The sequence below is a fragment of the Furipterus horrens genome, unplaced genomic scaffold, assembly GCF_987537825.1.
Source record: "Furipterus horrens unplaced genomic scaffold, mFurHor1.1.pri manual_scaffold_3, whole genome shotgun sequence".
In the NCBI taxonomy this organism is placed as follows: Eukaryota; Metazoa; Chordata; class Mammalia; order Chiroptera; family Furipteridae; genus Furipterus; species Furipterus horrens.
Genome location: NW_028327173.1, coordinates 185,153,121 through 185,175,672, shown reverse-complemented (window position 1 = coordinate 185,175,672; position 22,552 = coordinate 185,153,121). Strand labels below are relative to the sequence as shown.

At 42.4% G+C, this 22,552-nt stretch overlaps 1 protein-coding gene and 1 long non-coding RNA gene across 4 annotated transcripts in view; one reads left to right on the top strand and one right to left on the bottom strand.

Annotated features, from left to right (window-relative positions):
• ARG2 (arginase 2) overlaps positions 1-22,552 on the bottom strand; it is a 37,214-nt gene that overhangs the window by 5,019 nt on the left and 9,643 nt on the right. The window contains exons 3-4 of the mRNA XM_090271026.1: positions 3,914-4,091; positions 285-444 (exon numbers count right to left, since the gene is read on the bottom strand). Of these exons, the coding sequence (XP_090127152.1) occupies positions 285-444; positions 3,914-4,091 (338 nt within the window). The remainder of the gene's footprint in view (positions 1-284; positions 445-3,913; positions 4,092-22,552) is intronic.
• Positions 6,484-21,602, top strand: LOC150016949 (uncharacterized). 3 transcript variants are annotated; one of them, XR_016509850.1, is made up of 5 exons: positions 6,484-7,760; positions 11,248-11,470; positions 11,700-11,746; positions 12,734-12,828; positions 21,355-21,602. It is a non-coding gene; the product is annotated as an uncharacterized LOC150016949 (long non-coding RNA). The 3 variants fall into 3 exon arrangements; XR_016509849.1 differs by lacking the exon at positions 11,700-11,746; XR_016509848.1 differs by lacking the exons at positions 11,248-11,470; positions 11,700-11,746.

The window sequence follows — 22,552 nt, the reverse complement described above, 5'->3', positions numbered from 1 at the left end:
GGGAGCCTCTAACCAGGAAGTCCTCAGCCTGTGGGTCTATCATTCACTAGAATTAATCTAGTACCTCCTTCCTTTCTTAGATAGTTATGAACCCCCTGAGAGCAGGGAGAACCTTTCTCTGTCCCTAGCACCCAACAGACTGCCTGGCCCATAATGTTTGATAAACAAATGGAGTGGTAAGTATTTCTACCACTGGCAACCCATCCTTCACAGAAATCTTACTGAACTAGACCCTCAAAGCCCCTACAAGCTATTCAACTTGCTTTTCATTTTGGCCTACTGACCTTGTCCTGTAGTTCTCTGAGGAGAAATGAGACCGGCTGTCCATGGAGACATCCAGATGAAGTGGTGAGAGGTGTATTGATGTCCGCATGGGCATCTACCCAGATCACACAAAGATCTGGGCAGTGCCGGGCGTGGCCACTAATGGTACCGATTGCCAGGCTGCGAAGAAGAAATACAGTTGACCCTTGGGAACAACATGGTTTGAACTGCATGGGTCTACTTATACATGGATTTTTTTTCAATAAATACATTTTCAGCCCAGATTAGAAGTCTATGGATGCAGAGAGCCAACTGTATGCATTGATCTATGCCGTTTTAAGTAAGGGACTTGAGCACCCACTGATTTGGTATCGGCAGGAGGGCCTTGGAACCAATCCCTTGTGTATACCAAAGGACAACTTAAGTTTTGGTGAGTCAAAAGTTAATACTTGGATTTTTGACTGCACAGGGGGGTTGGTGCCCTTAACCCTGGAGTTGTTCAAGGGTCAACTGTACTAGAATTTTCAAGGCCTTCTAGTTGGCAAACATCACCAATAACAAATATCCTCAGCCAATGCAGCTTATACTTTGCCCTCAGGGCAAAGTCAGGGCCCCAGACTATGGCTGGATTTGGATAAGACAGAATCCCTGGGACTGTAGTTCCCAAAGATTAACCTTCAGTGAGTTAGGGAGAAATGGAAGGCTCTAAAGGTTCAAAGCTGACCCCTGGTTATCCTTTCTTCACTGTGAAAGACGTCATTACTGCCCCAAAATCCCTAAAATTTGATCCATTAGCCCTGCCCCAGGACAGGACCTTAAATGTTTGTTCAAGAATGACATTTAGTTAAGAATGTGGTATATATGTAACAACTCACAAGGATTGCTTAATACCTCTTAAGGGAAACGAGGGAGATTTAATCACCACTTTTAAAGAATTAGTAACATTAACTTTTTAAGGATAAAAATCAGCCTTATAGCTTTTAAAAATATGTGGTACTTTCTAAAAGGAAAAATCAAAGTTGTTAAGTCTTTAACAAGTCTTTTTTTTTTTTTAAATAATTTATTTATTTGTCTATTTTCAGAAAGAAGGGAAAGGAGAAAGAGAGGGAGCGAAACATCACTGTATGGTTGCCTGTCACTCGCGCCCCGAACTGGGGACCTGACGTGCAACCTATTCATGTGCCCTGACTGGGAATCGAACCAGCGACACTTGGTTCGCAGGCCGACACTCAATCCACTGAGCCACAGCAGCCAGGGCTTTTAACAAGTCTTTAAAGTAACAGGGCAGCCCTGGCTCAGTGGGTTGAGTGACTCTTCCCAATCAGGGCACATGCCTGGGTTGCGGGCTGGGGCGTGCGAGAGGCAACCAATTGATGCATATCTAGCACATTGATGTTTCTCTCCCTCTTTCACCCTCTCTTCCCCTCTCTCTAAAAATAAGTAAATAAATAAAATATTTTAAAAATAAGTTAAAGTAACAGGCCAACCCAATTAAAGACCTTATTTAGAACACTGAGTAAAATACAAGTTTATTTGCATGTTATCTTACATTGGCATGACATTCAAATATTGTTTTTTGCCTTTCCTTGTTCTTGGTCTCTGCTTACATTAGTCAACTGTCCTGTCTCAACTGTAGGAATAGAAGTGATGAAATAGTGGTTGAAAAGCTGCCCAGCTTCCCAGTAATCAAAGAATTTTCATTGATGGGAAATGCAGTTTAAGCATTTTAGGAACTAACTATAGCCATCCTCCTTGGTCAGTATAGCACAAGATAGCATTTTACGCTGCATGCTCCACATAGGGCCTTTATGAGGGACAGCATGGTCTAATGCTAAAAGCAATGGATTAAGTCAGAATGTTGCTTCCCCCCTCCTACACCCCACGCCCCCCCACCCCCCCGGAAAAGCTGTGTAATCTAGGATAAATCATCTAATTTCTCTATAGACTTCAGCTTCCTTTTCTGTACGATAGGGATGATAATCTCAGCCTGTTTAGGTCAGAGTTGGTTTGAGATTAAGGCAATACTGTGTGTTATACTATGTAAAAGGAGCAGAGTGACCTAAAAATGCCTCTTCCTTTAAATTGTTCAATAGCTATTCAAGTTTTACACTCATCTCTTCCTGTCTAGAATTTTCCTAGATACCTAGGTTTTAGCACTGAATAGGATATGGGGAGCAGTGACAGGGCTGCAGACAAAAGAATAACCAATGACTATGATGATCACATTGAGAAGCACAAATAGTGAGACAATGGGAAGACAATATAAATGAACTTTGAGAGAGAGAGAGCACTGAGCTAAGGAGGCGGGAGACCCACACTCTGGTTGAATCTTTACAGTAGAAAACCTGGTACTACTTCCTTATTCTACCTAAAATTTTATTCATGAGGAATCTACCTGCCTTTCCAGTTATAACAAAGACTTAACTTCTTTTAAATGATCTGAAATGCTCTCTAAGCACCTTAAGGAAAGTTGCTAGATTGGATCTCCAAAGAAGTTAATTGCCTATGAAAGCCACACTGGATTTGAATCCCAGCTCTATTCCCTGGCTCTATACCTTGGGTAAGTTATCTAAACTCTGACCCTCAATGTTCCCAGCAGTAAAGCAGATAAAACTATATTTGTCTCATGTAATTAATATGATGATTAACTGAGAATATATATGATGTGCTCAATACTCTCTAGTACTGAAATTCTGCGTTTTCCTAACAAGAACCTTCATAATCCCCTGTAAAGTCTTAACTATTTAAGCCCAGACTGATTTCTGAAGTTCTGTAGAATTTTTTTCATTCCATGTGTACTTATTTCATCTAGGCCCAACAGATCATAAGTTTCCCACAGTCCCTAGTTTTGCTTGAGAACGCATCAGAACAGTACTCAATAAAGTACATGCTGACTCTTAAGAGAGGAAGGATGTACTGTGTTAGTCACCTAGTGCAGTTACTGTGGAGGTAAAGAATGTATTCATATGCTAAGTGGGGAGTTTGAAGCAAACCTATTAGCAGAAATGTTAAAAAACAAAACAAAACGCAAATTCAGCCCATCGATGGATCCTTCCAATTCTCACAATAGCCAAATGAAATATAAGACAGTTTCTCAAGAAAGCGTTCAAAGAGGTGTAAGCATGAAACACGTGTGTGTCTAAAACTTTGCTTAGTCTTCTTATGAACTTGTCTTACTTAATACAATGTGTCGTAACAAAGAAAACTACACGTGCCTCCAGTAGCTCATAATCTTAGACATCAAAATGCTTTTATGCACACTGTCAACCTTAAACATAAAGACAAGTTTTTTTCCAGGAAAATGGGTTTCTTCGGGAACAACAGAGAACTAACCCGGAACATGCAACCATGGTGGGCCATATGCAAGTCCACTAAAAGAAATTCTTTTATAGAGGGGAAAAGAAGTTGGGAGGGCTCTTACACAGAGTTCCTCCTGCTGTGCTTCAAGATCAACCAACGGGGCATAAGAGTTTCCCCTTCTGGTCTCCCCACTTCACTTTAAATGAAGTTTCTGGGTTGGTTGGTTGGTTTTTTCATCATACTCTAAAAGTTCTGAAGGGTATTTTACTCAGGAAACTAACACAAGCTAATTGATTAGCCCAAAGCACCATTCAGTCTAGCCCCATCACCACCCCTGGGTCCAGCTTACCTGTGGTCTCCTCCCACCGTGACACAGCTATAGCCTCCCGACACTGCTCTACTAACTACTTCAGCCAGTTCCTGGTTGGCACGGCCCACTGAGCGAGGATTCACTATCAGGTTGTTGTAGAGATCATCTTTGGGGACCGGAGTGAAACTCAAATCTCCAAAGTCTTTTAGGCGGCAGCCTGAAAACAAGTGGGGGATGATAAGATTAATTGGAAATGTTATTCCAACTCTTACTGACCTGGGCCACAAATAATAACTTGTGACAATGTACATCCTCATTTTCTCAGTAAAATTCAAAATGTAACATGACTGGAAGGATTACCTCCCAGCAATCCTGTGGGGTAGAATCTATTTGAAACACAATTTTGCAGATGATGAAGGAGTTTTGGAAAGAGAGGCCCAGAAATGTTAACTGACTTTAACAATCACAAATTGTGTAGCAAGTAGACCTCTATTTGGAGTTCTAACATGGATGTAAAATACCAAGAGGAACCAACAGGATTTAAAGTTAATTTAGGACAAAAATGCATACATAGGAATTTTCATGTTATAAACCTAGGTCTCAAGGTCACACAGCTGTTAAATGCCAGAATCAGGATTCAGATCTGGGCCATCTGCCCACAAAATTCGTATCCTTGATTATGCAGTTCTCTCCCAAAGAATCTCTCTTCGTTGTGATGCTTGAAGAATGAACAAGATAGCAGAGGTGGAGCTGGAGCAGATGCAGACCTTCCACAAGGTCTCCTACCATGGTGTGCACCTAGACACCAGCTGCTGGACACGGCCTCCCAGCAGCTGTCTCGATGATGCGGCTGCACCGTGCCCAGCTGCATTGGCTGCCATGGCCCTTGAAGCACTTGTGCAGAGCCAACCCGGAGCCACTACCCATATAGAAGCCAGTGGGGTGAAGATGCACCTGTGGGACAGGATCCTCCTGCCCGAGACAGTGGACAGGGACAGCATGATGGGTAACTACAAAGACAAGACCTTCACCCAGGTAGGAATCAAGTCCAAGATGGTCAGCTACTACCTGGGTGAGTCTTCCATTGCCTACAAAAGCCTATGAAGCAGGGCTGGCTGGGCAGCAGGGGCCACCCACTCCTGCTTCGTCCCCTTCAAGTAGCTTCTTCGGCCGATAAAGGCACTGACTTCTCTTTAAAAGAAATAATAATTTTTAAAAAATGAACTATGACATATTCTGACAGGAAGCTGTAACATTTTCCAACCCAGTTTTCACATATTCCAGCAAACTGTGACATCAGCCAGTACACATTAATTTTTATCTTCGGTGTAAGTACTAGTTGTTCTATCTTAGCCACAGGACTAAATAATCCAAATCTATCAGGAAGGGATCTGAACTACCAGAGAATACAACGTACCACTTAGGATTGTGTCCTTAAGACCCTGCTTCTTAAACTGGAGTGCAGGTATGTTGGGGACGGAGGGGAAGTGGTCACAGGATAGACATCTTAATATCTGCAGAGACTTGGATTAAGACAGACCAGCAAGGACCCATCTTGAATCTAAGCTGTACAGTTTTAAGCTATTGTTTTTGAGTCCAAACTCAATCAATCCAAAGCCAAACTATTAATAAAATGTTAAAGAAAAATGTAGAAGTGTAAAATGTAAAATGAAGCAGTGGCCTATAACCCAAGCTCAACAGTGACCTAAAACATAAGGCCAAGGGATCCACCAAAAGGACACTGGAAGCAAAACAGAAAACTGTATCCTATTCTCAGTTAAAGGTAAGATGCACCTGCAGCTAGAATTCTTTGTGTATCTTTTGGTAACTTCATTTTAAAAAATAATCATATGAAAGGCCCAGAACCAGAGATGATCTGGGCAACTACATAAGAAAGGGAGGAAGGCCCTGGCTGGTGTGGCTCAGTGAATCGAGCGCCAGCCTGTGAACCAGAGGGTCACTGGTTCAATTCCCAGTCAGGGCACATACCTGGGTTGCAGGCCAGGTCCAGTTAGGGGCGCGCAAGAGGCAACCACACATTGATGTTCTCTCCCTCTCTCCCTCTCTTGCCCTTTCTCTAAAAATAAATCAATAAAATATTTTTTTTAAAAAAGGGGGAGGAAGGTGTTGAAGGCAGGAGAAGACTATGACAACAGACCAAAAACATTGGGAAGAGGAAAAAAAAAGACTAAGTAAAACACTTATAAAAATCTTTTAAAAAGAAAAAAAAAAAGCCATGAGTAAAGCCATTATACACTTTCAGGTCTCAAAATCTGGGAGGATACTTTAAGAGAAATGAAGCTTTAACTAACCTTCAGGTCAGTATCAGGTCTTGCCATTGTTGGCCACACAGTCTTGGGCCGGGCAGATTTTGAATGTTAGTGCCTACACTTGGATGCTTCTACTTGCATATCCATGTTATCTCAGCACCTCCTTAAACCGCATCAAGCATTTCAGTTCTTCCTATGTATGACACCAGGGCATGTCTGGTGTTTTATATTAGGTGTATAATTACAAAAGGTTTATAATTAATTAATAACCTTCATATTAACTAATTTTTGAAAACTACTTTTAACTCATTTAATCCTCACATGACCAAGAAGTACATGGAAATTAAAGCAATCAACCTGGTGGATAAACGACAGAACTTGGGAACACTCAAGTCCAGTCATGGAATCTCGGATATAGACTCAGATAAGTGTGACAAAACAGTACTTGATTCGCTATTATTTACTTATCAAAAGAAGGCTGCAGAAAGCCTAAAAAGGAACTTAAAGAGAATGTGGCAGTTCCATAGCAACACTCTCTAAGGAAGAGAGACTAAATTTCGTAAAAGGATTTTGGTCATTAAATGTATAACTCTGTGGAGTGGATCATTAGATGAATTCACAGGTTGGATGGTGGATTCTTCAAGATTATGCAATTCCATTTGCTCTGATTCCCTGCTCCCTTATTCGCTTAGTTTCCCAGTTGCCCTCATATCAGCAAGAGGGCTCCCTGACAGTGGATGCTGGAAGGGCTGTTGCTCACCATAATTATGCATGGGCATTGGGGTTATACGTCACGGTTAGCATGAATCTCTGGGCCTGAAAGCCTGCTAAGCTCTGCACATATCAAGACTTCTGTTCCTGGAGGGCCAGACCCCCGGAAGGGATTAATGGCCCTGCCTGAGTGGCCTACCTGATATGACTCCCAACCCTCTTTAATTTCCACAATACAGTGCAGGTAAGGACGAGGGAAAACGAGTGCTAAAGGAGTGAAAGGAAATTCCGTGACAGCTGGGGTGCTCAAGGAATGACTCCTACAAGGAAAGCTTGCACCAGCACTATTTGGCTTATTTTTGTTTTCTTTCCTTACTGGCAATAGAAATTTTTTTGTAAAATTGATAAGGAAGTGCCTAATGGTGACGTCCCCTGTCCCACTCCCTAGGGTGACTACTCTATCCTGGCAGACCTTTGTGCATAATCTGTAATACTCTTTTAATACGGTTGTTAGAGTAGGCTAAACTGCTGTAATGAGTCCTTGCTGAAACAATGGCTCAAACACAGTAAATTGGTTTCTTGTATATTTAACATCTAGATGGATATTCTAGGTCAACAGGAGGCTTTCCTTTATGTAATGATTCAGAGACCAGGCTCCTCTTGGCTTATGGCTTTGCCATAACTAGGGCTTTGTCATCTGTGTGGCCAATTAGGCCTCCCCAGGTTCCAGGCAGCAGAAAAAGAAGAAAACACTGAGAAGGCACACTTCTACATTTAAAGGCCCTGGTCTACCAAGTGGCACATCACCCCTGCTCACACAGTGGCACGGCCAGCAAATGCAGGTCTGTTATGTCCAGGAGATGATGAGATTGGATTTTGGCAGACAGCCAGCAATCTCCGCCACAGTGAGTACTTTTAATTGTACTGACTGCCGTAACCTTTAAGTGATTAAGAACTCAAATACGAAAGCTTATGTTGCTGATCCTAACTATTGATGATCCTAACTCTTATTCTAGAGCTGAATCAGCGAATAATTATGGCATTCTGATATGGCGTCTTAGGAGCTTTCTCCTCTAATGCCTACTGTTCCGATAGCATTGTAGCACCCAAAGGACTAGTGAAGTAGAGCCCAGCATTGGTTTCTAAAGACTGAACGAGGGCCCAAAAGAAGAACTGTACATGCCGTGTTGGGAAAACAGTTGGGCATTTAGTAGAAATGAGAAGTTGGCATGTTGGAGCAATGCAATATGAGGTTGTAGAACATGATCTGCAACCCACTGGCCAGACTTTCTGAGGAGTGGCGAGGCTGATGGGAGGATATTTTTTTGTAAGAGCACAGTGACCTGAGTAACAATGAAGCTATGACTAGCAGGGTGCTGTGGCAAATCTAGTTCAAAAGGCACAAGGCATGGTCTCACTAATTTTTTTTAGGATTTCTATTTATTTTTAGAGAAAGGGGAATGCAGGGAGGAAGAGCGGGAGAGAAACATCGATGTGGGAGAGTTCAGCTGCTTCTCGCAGCTGCCCCAACCGGGACCGGGCCTGCAACCCAGCAGTGTGCCCTGACCGGGAATCAAACTGCTGACCTTTCTCTTTAGGCGATGCACCCAACCAACTGAGTCACACTAGTTAGGGCGGTCTCACTAATTTTTAAAGACTCTTGGAGTAATAGTGAAAAGAGCAAATAGTGTAATATGGAAGAAATATCTGCCTGTCATGCTTGAGGGAACTGTCCCTTTCTTGAACTATTTTGAGCAACTCATCTGCAAATTGAGATCAGGTGAGACGTAATGTTTCATTTGCTGCTCTTTCCTCTCTTTTAAGAAGGCACTATAGGACAGAATGAACCTGGAACTTCAAGGACGCTCATATGACAAACAGATTTGGAACGAACTTGAAAGGGCTTTCCTGTTTGTCATGCAGTGGGAAAAAGCAAAGCTCTGTATAGACTGACACAGCCTCACTGCTTCTCTCCCAGTGCTGGTAATAAAAATACACCGAATACTATCATGATCTTTAGGACAAAATGTCACCTTTGGCCTTGATAAACATCTCCAGGCTCCATTGGACTGAGACGAGAACACAAGTGCATCAACAGAATGATGCAACCAGCTGGTGGGGAAGAAATCAAAACAGCCCTACCTGACCTTAGCAATGTCTGTAGACAGCACTTCTATTTAGGGTCCTGATCACTAGTGAATTCCTGAAAGGAGCCAGTGACAGGAAAGAAGGAAAAGGAACATGATGACCTGCCTCCACACACCACACTATGCCGGATGCTTTACAGATAGCTGCTGATCCTCACGTCTTCTGCTGGTATCACATACTTTGGAAGGAGAAATTCAGCAAAGTTAAATAGCTCCAACTGTTTTAAGAGCATGCCTGCTTCATGCTTTGGTTGGAGACTCACAGAAGAGTGTTCTGAGTGAGCAGACATTTTTCAATAGCATAAAGGTAACTCCATTTTTCCTACTGCTCTGACTTCTACTTATGGGGAACTCCAGCTGCTCCCAAGGCTCCCAGCAAATCAAGAGAGATGGGTTTTGAAGTGGGCTAGCAGATGGGAGAGTCCACTGAGCCGCAGGTAGCTCACTGGCAGAAAAACAGAATTGGAGAAAACTTAGGGATCCTTCCGTGTCAGTTTTTTCAAACTGCTTGAATAGGACAGTGTTTATGACTTGTCAGGAATAACAACTCTGTGAAACCTGGAAGAAAACAGACACTGAGATTACAGACTCAGCCCTGATTGGTGTGTCTTGGTTGGGCATCCTCCCACAAAGCGAAAGGTCGCTGATTCAGTTCCCGGTCAGGGCACATTCCTGGGTGCGGGCCAGGTCCCCAGTTGGGGTGCATGCAAGAGGCAACTGATTCATGTGTCTCTCCCTCTCTTTCTCTCTCCCTTTCCCTCTCTCTAAGAATAAATAAAACATTTTTTAAATAACGTTACAGACTCAAACATTATATGTGGCAGATTTAGCTCCATGCAAAAAGAATTCTAGTATTTTAAAGGAATGCTCCTGCTAATTCTTAGAAACGAAAGCTGTACCTGGAAAAGCAGCTTTTTGAAAACAAAGTTGCAGTGTTCCTGGAGGTGGTCTAAACTAGGAAAAGAATGCCGGAGTCCCTTCAGTCCATTTGAAGTAAGCAGAATTTCTCTTATCCCTAAAATGCGATTTGGGTAATAACATTGAAGAGACTGTTACTTAAGGTAAACCCATTTGGTTACCATCCATAAAATGAAGAGGTCTGAATTTCATTTAGTGCATTTAATTCCCCAAGGCTGTATACAGCCTCAAGAGCCATGTGTCCTGGGGTATCTAAAAATCACCTCCTTGCTTCTTTAGGCCAAGTCTCCAAAATGTTTGATACATTCAGGAAAGAGATCATATCATGCAAGGACCCATATTTGTTCTAGTTCACTTCTTCAGAGTCCCTGAGAAGACTCAACCAGCACTCAACATCTCCTTCCTCCCCGCTCTGCTCTGCTGTTGCCTCTGCAACAGCTAGGTGTCATCAGGCACAGCGAAGACCACTGCGGTGGAAGATGGGCGGGGACAGTGGTACTGGGAGCTTGAAGGACAAACAGATTTGGAACCAACTTGGAAAGGCTCTCCTGTTTGTCATGCAGTGGGAAAAAGCAAAGCTCTGTATAGACTGACACAGCCTCACTGCTTCTCTCCCAGTGCTGGTAATAAAAATACACTGAATACTATTATGATCTTTTAGGCCCAGATGTCACCTTTGGCCTTGATAAGAAGGTGACTCCGCGCATCCTGGCCAGTGATTTCAGACATGTCCACCTAACATATACCAGCATTAACCTCAAGATCAAATGATACAAACATGGCGTTAATAGATGCCTTTGCATAAATGTGGTCCTTGAGTAAAAAAATTAACTTGAAAACTTGACTCTAGACATGTAACTGAGATTACTTGCAACACCATTTATGTTTCCTGATAATAGCTTCTCCAGCTACATCTGTCCTTCTTTCCTAAGGAGAACATAGAGTATCACTGTCTGAAGACAGGCTTAGTAACATATGAACCAAACTCATGCCAGTCCTCTAAGCACCTCTAAATGATAGTGAGTCAGCCTGGTCTTTCACAGACAGGCTGGCAGCCGAGGGCACCCCAGTAGCCAGGTTTAAGCACAGGGAAGGAGGCGAGAGGAGGGCTCCTCTGGCTTCGTAAGTCACTACAACAAAACCAGTTTCCCTCATTCAGGACAAGGCTGTTGAGCTTTGCTGAAAAATGATCTGCTGGCAAAACTTCAAGCTAATCCACCATCTAACCACAACAAGAGATAGCAATAATCCCTGGGGATAAAGTACTGCTCTTTGGAACGTGATCTTTTTTTCTGTTTTAAATTCTTGATACTCCACCTTGTTCCAGAAAGGATTTAAAAGGAGACACATCAGGCTGGTGACTACAGTCTTGCCAGTTACAGTCCTGATATGAAGCTCTGTGCCCCAGACCCTGGGCTGGCACTGTCCTGAGTGTTCCCCAGGAACCTCAAATCCTACAGACCGCATTCCGTACTGCTCTGGGCTGAAGGCAGAGTGCTGCCACATCGCCTCTTGCCCATCTTGCCACAGTGGATCAAGTGCCACAACAGGTACAAAGGAAGATTTCCTGCCCTCTGGCCCATAACTTCCTAGAAGAGTCAAGATCTCCCACCAAGTACAGTTTCTAAGCTTGTCCTACCTCCCACAGTTGTTATAGGAATTAAATGAGATAAGGAAAAGCCTACACGTGCCACAAGTTACCTATCAGTTCAACTGGATGAGGCATCTTTGTGGTTTTTCTCCTACAGGCAAACAAACTTTTCCTTTCTTCCCTTCTAGGTTCTTTGGCTGGTTAAATCGACTTCCCCAGACAACTGGGGAAAGGGGTAGGTGACTGGGGCTTCAACGAGAAAGAAGACAGTTTATAGGAACATGGGAAGGGCAAATTTTTGGTCAACAAATGTTTGCCATACGAGGCAGAAATAGAGGACTTCAGACTTCGAACAAGCAGGACCTGCCTGCTCCCTCCAGCTAACCATACCTTGCCCATACTCTTCACAGTTATCTCTGGTGATAATTCTCTGCCTGGGCCAGGCTTTCTATCTAAATGTATTTGGGCAGTTCAAGGGGAAATAAAAGAGCTCTGGCTGAGTCTTCTGGGCCTTGAATGAGTTCAGCTGAAAGTAATCCGCGTGCCAAAGTGGCATATTTGGAGGAGGCTTATTCTGAACCCCTTCACTCCCATCCTGCCCTTTTTCTTTTCCTCGAAACTGATGGTGTAACCTAAGAAGTCCCAAAACCTGTTTGTAATATGACTCATTTTTAAGGACAGACTCTTTGGTGAGAATTAGAAAGCAAATACTAGTGCATTGATTTCTCATTGAACCGGTTCCTAAAGAGTCCAGCTTTCACACTCAGCTCGAATTTTCCACATTCCCTATAAAAGCATATAAAGCTAAGGTCATGTGGACGAAAAAGGGGCTCTGTGATACATCTGACCAAAAGTACCACCACAGGCTGATGTGACCATAAAATTCTAACTGGCAGGTCATAGTGGATAGTCAGGCACAGGACTGTGAAAGGTGTACCTTTGCCTAACGCGAGCCCTGTCCATTGTTCTTGTGCATCTGGGTTTACACACTTTTGAAATGACAGAAGTAATACTCTTTTCCAGACCTCTTTTCTATAACCACCCTTGAGGGAGCATATAATCTTAACTCGCCTGTGCCTTGCTTTCTCCCACTTCATGTAATTTTCCTTACTTCCCTCCTTTATTCCAAATGTATAAAAGGAACTGCCAGATCATGTGCCATCTTGCTCCCCAGCATGTCACCAGTTTGACTCAAATAAACCCTTGTAAAAATGTTCTGCAGGTTTGGACATCTTTGACATTGAAACTGACTTGGAGTCAGCGGGATTCTGAAGAAGCACACCCAGGATTACCTCATGGACTGGAACCTGGTGCTAGGTATCATCATGGGCCCATTGTGCCCCACCAGCTCCCTGCTTTGCATTGGGGGAATGTGGATGAGTTTTCTCTTGGAATTCCAGCCCTCCCAAGGTTAAGTGGCAGGTCCTGACTTTATTTGAGCTGTTCTTATAAAATCCTCAAGGTAGGCCCTGGCTAGTGCAGCTCAGTGGATTGAGCGCTGGCCTGCAAATCAAAGGGTCCCTGGATCAGTTCCCCGTCAGGGCACATGTATGGGTTGCAGGCTGGGTCCCCACTGGGGGCGTGTGAGAGGCAACTGATTGGTGTATCTCTTGCATGTTTCTCTCCCTCTCGTCCTCCCTCCCTTCTCTCTCTAAAAGTAAAATATATAAAATATTTTAAATCCTCAAGGTGGATAAGGTTTGAGATAACCCAGAGAAAGGGAAAAATAATAGATGACTGCTATTAATTTTGGCTTTTAATTGGATTGCTTACTGAGAATCTGAACAAAATCTTAGCTGGTTAAGTGAGAGACTCTCTTTGGCTCTGAAAGAGATAGGACCCTTGCTTCTACAACCCAAACCTGGAGAGGTAGCCCCCACATTTGGCTTATCCAGAGACATGCATGTACAGGCTGGTTTTCCCTAGAAGTTTGTTCAGACTCTACCAATCTCAAAGGAAACTAAAATTAATGTGGGAAATTGTGCCTCTAAGGCTAACCAGGCCAACCATTCAGATTCCCAGTCATACTGCTGCAGGAATATTGCCAAAATGAGGATCCTCTGAAACTTCTAAATTAATCTTTTGCACACACAATTTTAAAAAGCCAGCTATAAAATTAGCAAGAATGAATGGTACCTCAAATCTTCAAAAGAGGATTTAAATAAATGGATCAATTTATGATGCCATTTATATGGCAATCCAATTCTTTCCAGGAATTAAAAACAGCTGTCTTTACTTTAAAAGGGAGACGATCATTTGAAACTTGGTTGACTTGTCAAGAACAGATACAAATTGTGTCTTCTTTTTTGTCTTCTTGGTTTTTTTTTTTTGTGTGTGTGTGTCTTCTTATCCTAACTGCCAAAACAAAATCTCAATCCAAATTTTTATAAACTAGCGAGTTCTTCCTCTAGGCTAAGGTCTGTTTGTCTGTGTGTGTCTATGTATATATGTTGTAAATGAGAGATAATTTTTCTACATCTAGACAGCATTGTTAAAATTTAATAAATTAAAAATAACTGATTGTAAGGATTGCATATTCTAAAATTCTCAGAAATATAGACACTAACTCAAATGCTTCTCAAGCTCATGTGATCTAAAGTTAATCCTTAGTAAATAAAAGTTTAAGTAGAACAGACATATCTTTTGAATTATTGATATTAAATAATATTATATTTTACCCAGGCTTTACAAAAATAAGTCCATGTTAATAATTAATGTTGATATCTATGAAATATGTTGCCAGAAGTTATATCTTCATAAATTGGCTTGGCTGAAGAATGCTTATTGCTTACTTCTTAGTTTTCATTAGAAATTGAAGTTTTAAGGGTTAAAATGTCAATATATGTAGGAATTACTTTATGGTGTCTAAAAACTTTTTTTTTATTGTTCTATTATTGTTGTCCCAATTTGCCTGTTGCTTTCCACTGCCATGCCACCCCCCCCCCCCCAACAGTCAAGCGCCATCCTATTGCTCATGTCCACGGGTCCATTTATACTAGTTCCTTGACTAGACCCTTCCCCTTCTTTCCCCTCTTCTTCCAAATTTTTTTTTTAATGTTAAATTGCATAAGAAGTATTGTAAATAAGTGATTTAAAAAAAAAACCCAAAAACTTCTAGGATATATACACTATGGGCAAACAGTGGTTATAAATTAAACAAATAATTGGGTATGGGAAACCCAAAACAGCTGCTTGATTTTTCTGGGCTCCCTGGCAAACCCCATTTTTTTTCTTTTTGGTTTTTACATTCCTTCATACATCACAGTGCATTTAAGCTGGACTTAGATGAAGGAACTTATGAGCTGACATTACTAAAAGGAGACATCTTACACTATTGCCAAAGTTTTATAAAGTCACTTTAAGAGAATACCAAATAGGTAACTGCTTCCTTTCACGGAGAGCTCCCAGGATACAAGGACTTTAGAGGTCACTGACTGCCACCTGGAGATTCTGTTAATTGGAAAGGACATCAAATAAAACAACATTCTCCAACTTCATTCTAAGGGACTATATCAGGCACCTCACTGTGAATGGACACCTATCCCTGACTCTGACACTTGCCTCCACCTACAACAGACACCAAAGACTCCATAAGGGCAAAATGCCGCCAACATCAGAGGTAGATAGCTATCCTAAGACATCGACAAAGCCTGTGTAACTACAGATTGATGCTGAACCCAGAAACTAATTGTTTGTCTTTACCTGTCTGCTAATGATATTAGTCATAATAATAGTTGTTCTTTGGGGTTTTCTATGTTCCAACTATTCATGATTACTGAAGATGTGTCAGATAACTTTCAATTCTCCCTTTATGGCTTATGTAAATGTTATACTACCTGCAAAACATAGATAAATGAGAAAGGTGACAAAACAAATCATTATAGTTCACAGGAGAGAAATGATCTAGCCTTTTTTTTTTAAGGCTATTTTATTGGTTATGTTCTTACAGTAGTCCCAATGTTTTTTCCCTTTGTTCCCCTCTGCCCAGTACCACCATTCCCTCCAAAAATCCCACCCACTGAGTTCATGTCCATGGATCATGCATATAAGTTCTTTGGCTTCACCCTTTCCTATATTATTCTTAACTTCCCCCTGTCTATTTTGTACCAACCAATTATGCTTCTTAATCTCTGCACCATTTCCCCATTTCTCCCCCTTCCCCCTCCCAGCTGATAACCCTCCAAATGATCCCCATACCTCTGATTCTGTTCCTATTCTGGTTTGCTTGGTTAGATTTTGTTTTTATTTTTCAGATTCAGTTGTTGATAGGTGTGAGTTCGTTGTCATTCTAATGTTCATAATTTTGATTTTCTTAAGTAAGTCCCTTTGACATTCCATATAATAATGGCTTGGTGATGATGAACTCCTTCAGCTTTACCTTGTCTGGGAAACACTTCATCTGCCCTTCCATTCCAAATGATAGCTTTGCTGGACAGAGTAATCTAGGTTGTACCTCCTTGCTTTTCATCACCTTGAATATTTCTTACCAGTCCCGTCTTGCCTGAAAAGTTTCTTTTGAGAAGTCAGCTGATAGTCTTATAGGCACCCCTTTGTAGGTAACTCTCTTCTTTCTCTTGCTGCTTTTAAGATTCTCTCTTTATCTTTACCCTTTGGCATTTTAATGATGTGCCTTGGTGTGGTCCTTTTTGCGTCTAGTTTGTTTGGGACTCTCTGTGCTTCCTGGACTTGCATGTCTATTTCCTTCGCCAAATTTGGCGAGTTTTCCTCCATTATTTTCTCACATAAGCTTTCAATTTCTTGCTCTTCCTCTTCTCCTTCTGGCACCCCTATGGTTTGGATGTTGGCACGTTTAAAGTCCCAGAGGTTCCTAAGCCTCTCATTTTTTTCAATTCTTGTTTCCTCCTTCTGTAGTGATTGACTGTTTTTTTCTTCCTTATGTTCCAAACCATTGATTTGAACCCTGATTTCCTTCCCTTCACCATTGGTTTTGTGTGGATTTTCCTTCGTTTCATTTAGTATAGCCTTCACTTATTTCCTTATGCGTTTGCTGTACTCAAGCAAATTTGTTAACCCTGTGAGCATCTTTATCATCATCTTTATCAAAATATAGAGTTTTGAACTCTATGTCTGTGAGGTTGGCTATCTCTTCATCGCTTAGTTCTCCTACTAGAACCTTGATTCATTCCCCCTTTTGGGCCACACTTCTCTGTCTCCTCATCTTGAGAGGCTCCTGTGTTTGTTTGCCTGTGTGTCTGAGGTAGACCTGTCACACCTGTTATGTTGTAAGGCATGGAGCCTTAGGGAATCGTCAGTACAGGATGACCCGTTTCACCACGTTGTGGTGCCGTATGTAGGGGAGAGGTTTGAGGGGGAACAATGCCACCTGCCCAGCACTCGCCCCTTTTCCAGGCACTTCTCCCACTTCCGTATGGGACTGGTGCCTCTCTAGCTGTTGCCCTGGCCATTGTTCCCAGAGTGGGTGGGTCTGTGAACGTTCTAGGACCATGGGGGCCCTTTAAACAAGCGGACTCTGCTGAGAGACCAACAATTTCTTCCTCCGCCCCAACCCCCACTAGTTTACAGTCAGAAGCAATGAGGCTTGATTTTCCCTGATGCTGGGATCGTGAGCTGTGTGGTCTGGTCTGGTGCTGGGAGTGCTCCCCAGGTGTCCCTCCCTAGTTTTTAAAACATGTGACCACTCTTTCTGCCAGCCTGCCGCTGCCACCACACCAAGTCCTTTCCACCCCAGCTCCACCCCTCCTCCCTGTCTGGATGAGTATTTCTTCTTTATATCTTTGTTTGTTGGACTTCCATGCACCTCGATTTTCTGGAACTTCTGGTTGTCTCTAGTTTTGAGGTAGTTGTATACCTTCTTAGTTGTGGATGGAGACTTAGCGTGTCTGTCTAGGCCTCCATCTTGGCCATAAGTCTAGAGTGTTTTTTTTGCAATGAATGATATAGAGATCTGATCAGATCTCTGGGGAGGAGATGGGAGGGGCTGTAGGAGTAGATTGGCCAACCAATGGTAAACAGTCTAGGATGGTATTGGATGAGAAGTTGAATGCCTCCAAAGTGCATGCAAGTATGGACTGAAGATTTAAATAAAAGGAGGGCAGAGATTGTCTCTCTTCCTCGAGGGGGCCAGGATGATCATGCTGCAGCTGCCTGTGTTTCCCAAAGGACAGTATTTTGGATGGGAGAAGGAACTCCAGGCACAGCCTAGAATCAGGGTGGCCTGGCACAGGGTAGCAGGGATATTCTTCTATGGAAGTTCTAGAGGCGACAACCTCTGAGGCAGAAGCCTGCCATTTTTCCAAAATTGTGTAGTTTTTGTAGTTGATGTTGTTTTAATTTGTAAACTAACCCTATAGAAATAAGAAAATTGAAAACTAACAGGGGGAATGATAGGGGAACTTAGGAGGTAAAGATTTTAGCCTTAACTGATAGGCTTAAGTGACCAATGCATGTGGAAATCTGTTATTCCAAAATTGTGTAGCTTTTGAATAAAGACTCCTTTTCTTAGCCCTGGCTGCTGTGGTTCAGTGGATTGAGTGTTGGCCTGCGAGCCAAGTGTTGCTGGTTTGATTCCCAGTCAGGGCACATGACTAAGTTGCACGTCAGGTCCCCAGTTGGGGGCACGAGTGAGAGGCAACCACACAGTGATGTTTCTCTCCCTCTCTTTCTCCTTTCCCCTCTCTCTACAAATAAGTAAATAAACAAACAAACAAGTTATTAAAAAAACAAAAAAAGACTCCTTTTCTTTCTCACCAAAACTTTGCCTCTGAAATTTTGCCTGGAGGGTGGCAGTGGGTAGCCGGACCCCACCTGCTGTCCAGTAACATGAAGACTATGAGACCTGATTGCCTTCCATTTACCTGCCCTGCCCTTTTGGGAAAATGTGACAAGATAACATCGATATTGAGACTTTCTAGGAATGAGCCTTCCTAGCACTGTGAGAACACACGATCCAACCAAAAGGTTTGTCATTGATGCATCCTTGGGACCGAGTTATGACCAAAAGGGGGAACTGTGGATGAAAAGAGGCTCCGTAATAAATATGAACAAAAGTAATATCACGAGGTGATCTGATCATAATTTTTTTTAAAAAGAGTTTATTTTTTAGAGAGGGGAAGGGAGGGAGAAAGAAAGAAACATCAGTGTGTGGTTGCCTCTTGCATGCCCCCAACTGGGGACCTGGCCTGGAACCCAGGCATATGCCCTGACTGGGAATCGAACTGGCAACCCTTTGGTTCGCAGGCCGACACTCAATCCACTGAGTCACACAAGCCACGGCTGATCATAAATTCTTAACTGGGCCGATCATGGTGAGTAGTCACACCTCAGGCCTATGATCCCTCACATACACACCCCACCTAGCTTTCTCCCACCTTCATGTAATCTTCCTTACATTCCCTCCTTAATGCCAAATGTATAAAAGAAACTGCAAAACTATCATTCTCCAGAGATCTTGCTTCCCAGCAATTGCCATCAGTTTGGCTCAAGCTAAAACAAAACAAAACAAAACACACAAACAAAAAACTACAGGTAGGCCAACAGCCAGTTCACCCTAAACTCTAACCACAATGCCACACCCTGCCTGCTGTGACTCAATTCTTGAGTCACACAGGAAAGTGTTTTCTAATTCTGTTCCTATTCAGTGGTTCTGGCCTCTAGGGGTGAGGGGCGGGGGAGAACCAGGAAGATTCTGTCTTTCTTCTCTTCTAATTGAGCATTACCACACCTATTATAGTAACACACACTCATTACCAAGAGTTTGGTCATAAACAGAGAGTAAATTTATTCAAGAGTTAAATTATTTAAACCAACCACAGAAATTCCTTAGATTCTGGGCCTCTGACTTGTGTTACTTGGGCTATTTAAAGAATAATACAATATCTATCTAAGTAACTAGAGGTCAGCCTTACCTAAAGCAGTCAGTCATCATTAGCTACACAGCTCCTGGTCAGAAACAAGTGTGTTTCAAAAAGGGGGCAAAAACTGGCCATTATCACCTACTATCATTTAGCTTGAATAATTAATCAACTGGTAGCCAGCCAAACACGTTGTAAAAGTTAATCCTTTGAGTGCCAACGTCACTGTGAACGACGCCAACAAATTTTCCCAAAAGTGCCAGCGTTGCTTCCAGCGACTCTTCTTTCAATGGCTATAAATGTAAATAACAATGGAATAATTTGTATTTTATCTTTTGTTCTCTTTTTTTGTACCTCAGGTTATATATTAATATTTTTTCTCATGTTGATCCAAATTTTGAATTATGCATGGCACACAAAGGGTTAAACAGTTAGCTATATGACAGTCATTCTTTGAGTCATACATTCTTAAAAATTTGGGAAACCAGATGGCTTCTAAGGAGTAACTCATTTTAAGAGAAAGGAAATAGTGATCTGGGAAAACCCCATGGATCACAATGTGAAGTGTGGACGAAAAAGTCTCCAATAAAGCTGATCAGTACAGTGACTGAAAGTAATTTCACAGGATGATCTGACCATAAATTCCTAACTGGGCAGGTCATGGTGGGTAGCCATGCTCCAGGCTTACAACCTCTTTAGTAAAAGATTTACCTATGCTTTAAACAAGCTCAGTCCATTGTTTCTGTGCATCTGGCTGGAGGCATGACCATCCTCAAGAGAGCACATAATCTTAACTACCTTCCTGCCTTGCTTTCTCCCACCTTCATGTAATCCTCCTTATGTTCCCTCCTTAATTCCAAATGTAAAAAAGCTGCAAAAGTGTCATTCTTGGGAGCATTTTCTCAGTCTGTTGAGATCTTGCTTCTAAGTGTGTCCTCTGTTTGGCTCTGTGGGGTTTCAGAATGGCCACTCTGAGATGTGCCTCAGTGGTACGTAGATTATTTTGAGCTAAAGGAAACTTGAGCTGCACTCAAGAGAAACTTCTGCTCTTCCCTTAACATGTTGCGTACGGGTGTACGGGTGGCGAGAATTCTCATCATTTCTAAAAGGCATTTAAATACCCCGGTATGCAACGTGTTAACTACCTAGAAGAACTTAAATTAGGGGCCCTGCCTATAAAAGACAACCCCTTTGGACCTATCTAAAGGGCAGGGCAAACTTCCATTGACCAATCAGCTGCTCTTATCATTCTGCAATGACCCTTTGAAGTCCCCAAGGCACCTTACTTCATCCCTAGCTCAGAATGTCTTTTATACCTACTTCCCTCTGTCTTTGAACTTCTTAAGTATGTGGAGTTTCTGACTCTCTCATGTATGTGGGATTCCCATACATATGTATATAATGAAATTTGGTTATTTTCTCTTGTTAATCTGTCTCATGTCAATTTGATTATTAGCCCAGCTGCAAGAAACTTGAGGGTATAGGAAAGTTTCTTCCTGTCCTACAACTCAAACTCTTACAAAATTCATCTATAGGTTTGGACGTTCTATGTCAACAGAAGTCACAGGAGAAAACTAGGATGTGTTGGGGAGGAAAAATTTCCTCTACTCTTCAAGGTTCTTCTTACTGGTCTAATAATCAAACTGACATGAGACAAATTAGCAGGAGAAAACATGTATGTTTCCTGTACACATGGTAGAGACCCAGGAACAGCGTTTCACAAAAATGGCAGAAGCCACCACCTTAAAGACCACCTTCAGCTCAAGGCAAAAGAGGTTGGGGACAGAGAGTGAAAGGACAAAACCAGTGCCATTTGCTATTGTGACATCATTTGCCAAGCAGGCCTATGACCTTGTTAAACGTAACTGCCATTTTACTCCTTGGGGCTTATGTCTCTGGGACTGGAAATTACTGGAAAGCAAGAACAGTAATAGGATAAAAGTTCCCTTTTCAGGCCCTCTTTGCCATAGCTAGCTTGACTGACTTTTATTGTATGAACCTCTATCCTCAGGACTAGAAAATTACTGGAAGAATCCTGAAGGCGCAGAGGTTCCGAGAATTTACAAAACTGGATGTGCCTGGACCCTGCACCCATAGGTAACATCAGAACAAGCTGCAGCCTGTGCAAGACCAGCTGAAACATCCTGCTCTACAACCACCCCAATTAGCTAATAAAAGCTCAAAGCCCCTAAGTTTCGCTGCTGGTGTCTCTCTCCATACCATGCCCCTTTTTTCTCTTGAAAAGAGAATAAAACTGCTTTCCACCTTTTCTTCTCTTTGTGAATTCTTTCACAGCCTGCATCACTGGCCACCCTAACAAACAGAATGTAACCAACTGTCCCCCCATGCCCCCCAGTTTCGGGCAAAAGAGCATTGGAGCAAATGACACCTTATACAAAACCAACCAAAACCTCCTGTGTTGTGACACCCCTAAATAACTCAGGAGCCACACAACAGCAACCCCCTGACCCTTTTATAATCCAATTACCTACCCTACCCTAGCACCAACCAGTCAATAGAGACCCTGACCCTATATGCTCAATTTAATGAATCAGAATATCAAAGAACACACCTGAAAGATAATGACTATTCTGTTGAGATCCTTCCCTGAGACCTCCCCTAAAATTCCTGCCTTTAGAAAAGATAAAAACCCTTAAGACAAAGGACTCAGTGCATGCATGCTCTCTCTCTCTAGATCACACCCCTGCCTTCTCTCCTCAGGCATGTATCTTTACTTTCTTTCTCCTAAGCTCTAAGGGTCCCCCCAAGACTTGGCAACCAGGGGAGCAGTGAGCAGCAGTAGCAGCAGCAGCTTGTCCCAGGGTAATCCCCTGAACCTGTCTCCAAGGGCCCTTCTTTTGTCTCTGCAACTTGTTTCCTGAGTCCATGCAGCCCAGCTGGCTCACTTCTTCTGCCTCTGTGACTTTCTAAAAGGCCAAGGGAGCTCTCACTTCAAGACCCTACTTTCAATGTTTGGATATATGCCTGGAGTAGGAATTGCAGGGTCATATTTTTCATTTTTTGAGGAACCACCATACTGTTTTCCACAGTGCCTGTATCATTTTACAGTCCCACCAACTGCACAAGGGTTCCAATAACTCCACATCCTCACCTAATCAGTTTTTGTTTTTTTTTTATACTAGCCACCCTAATGAGCATCATAATTTGCTTTTAACAGATTAAGAATAACACAATAGCAAGAGTCTAGC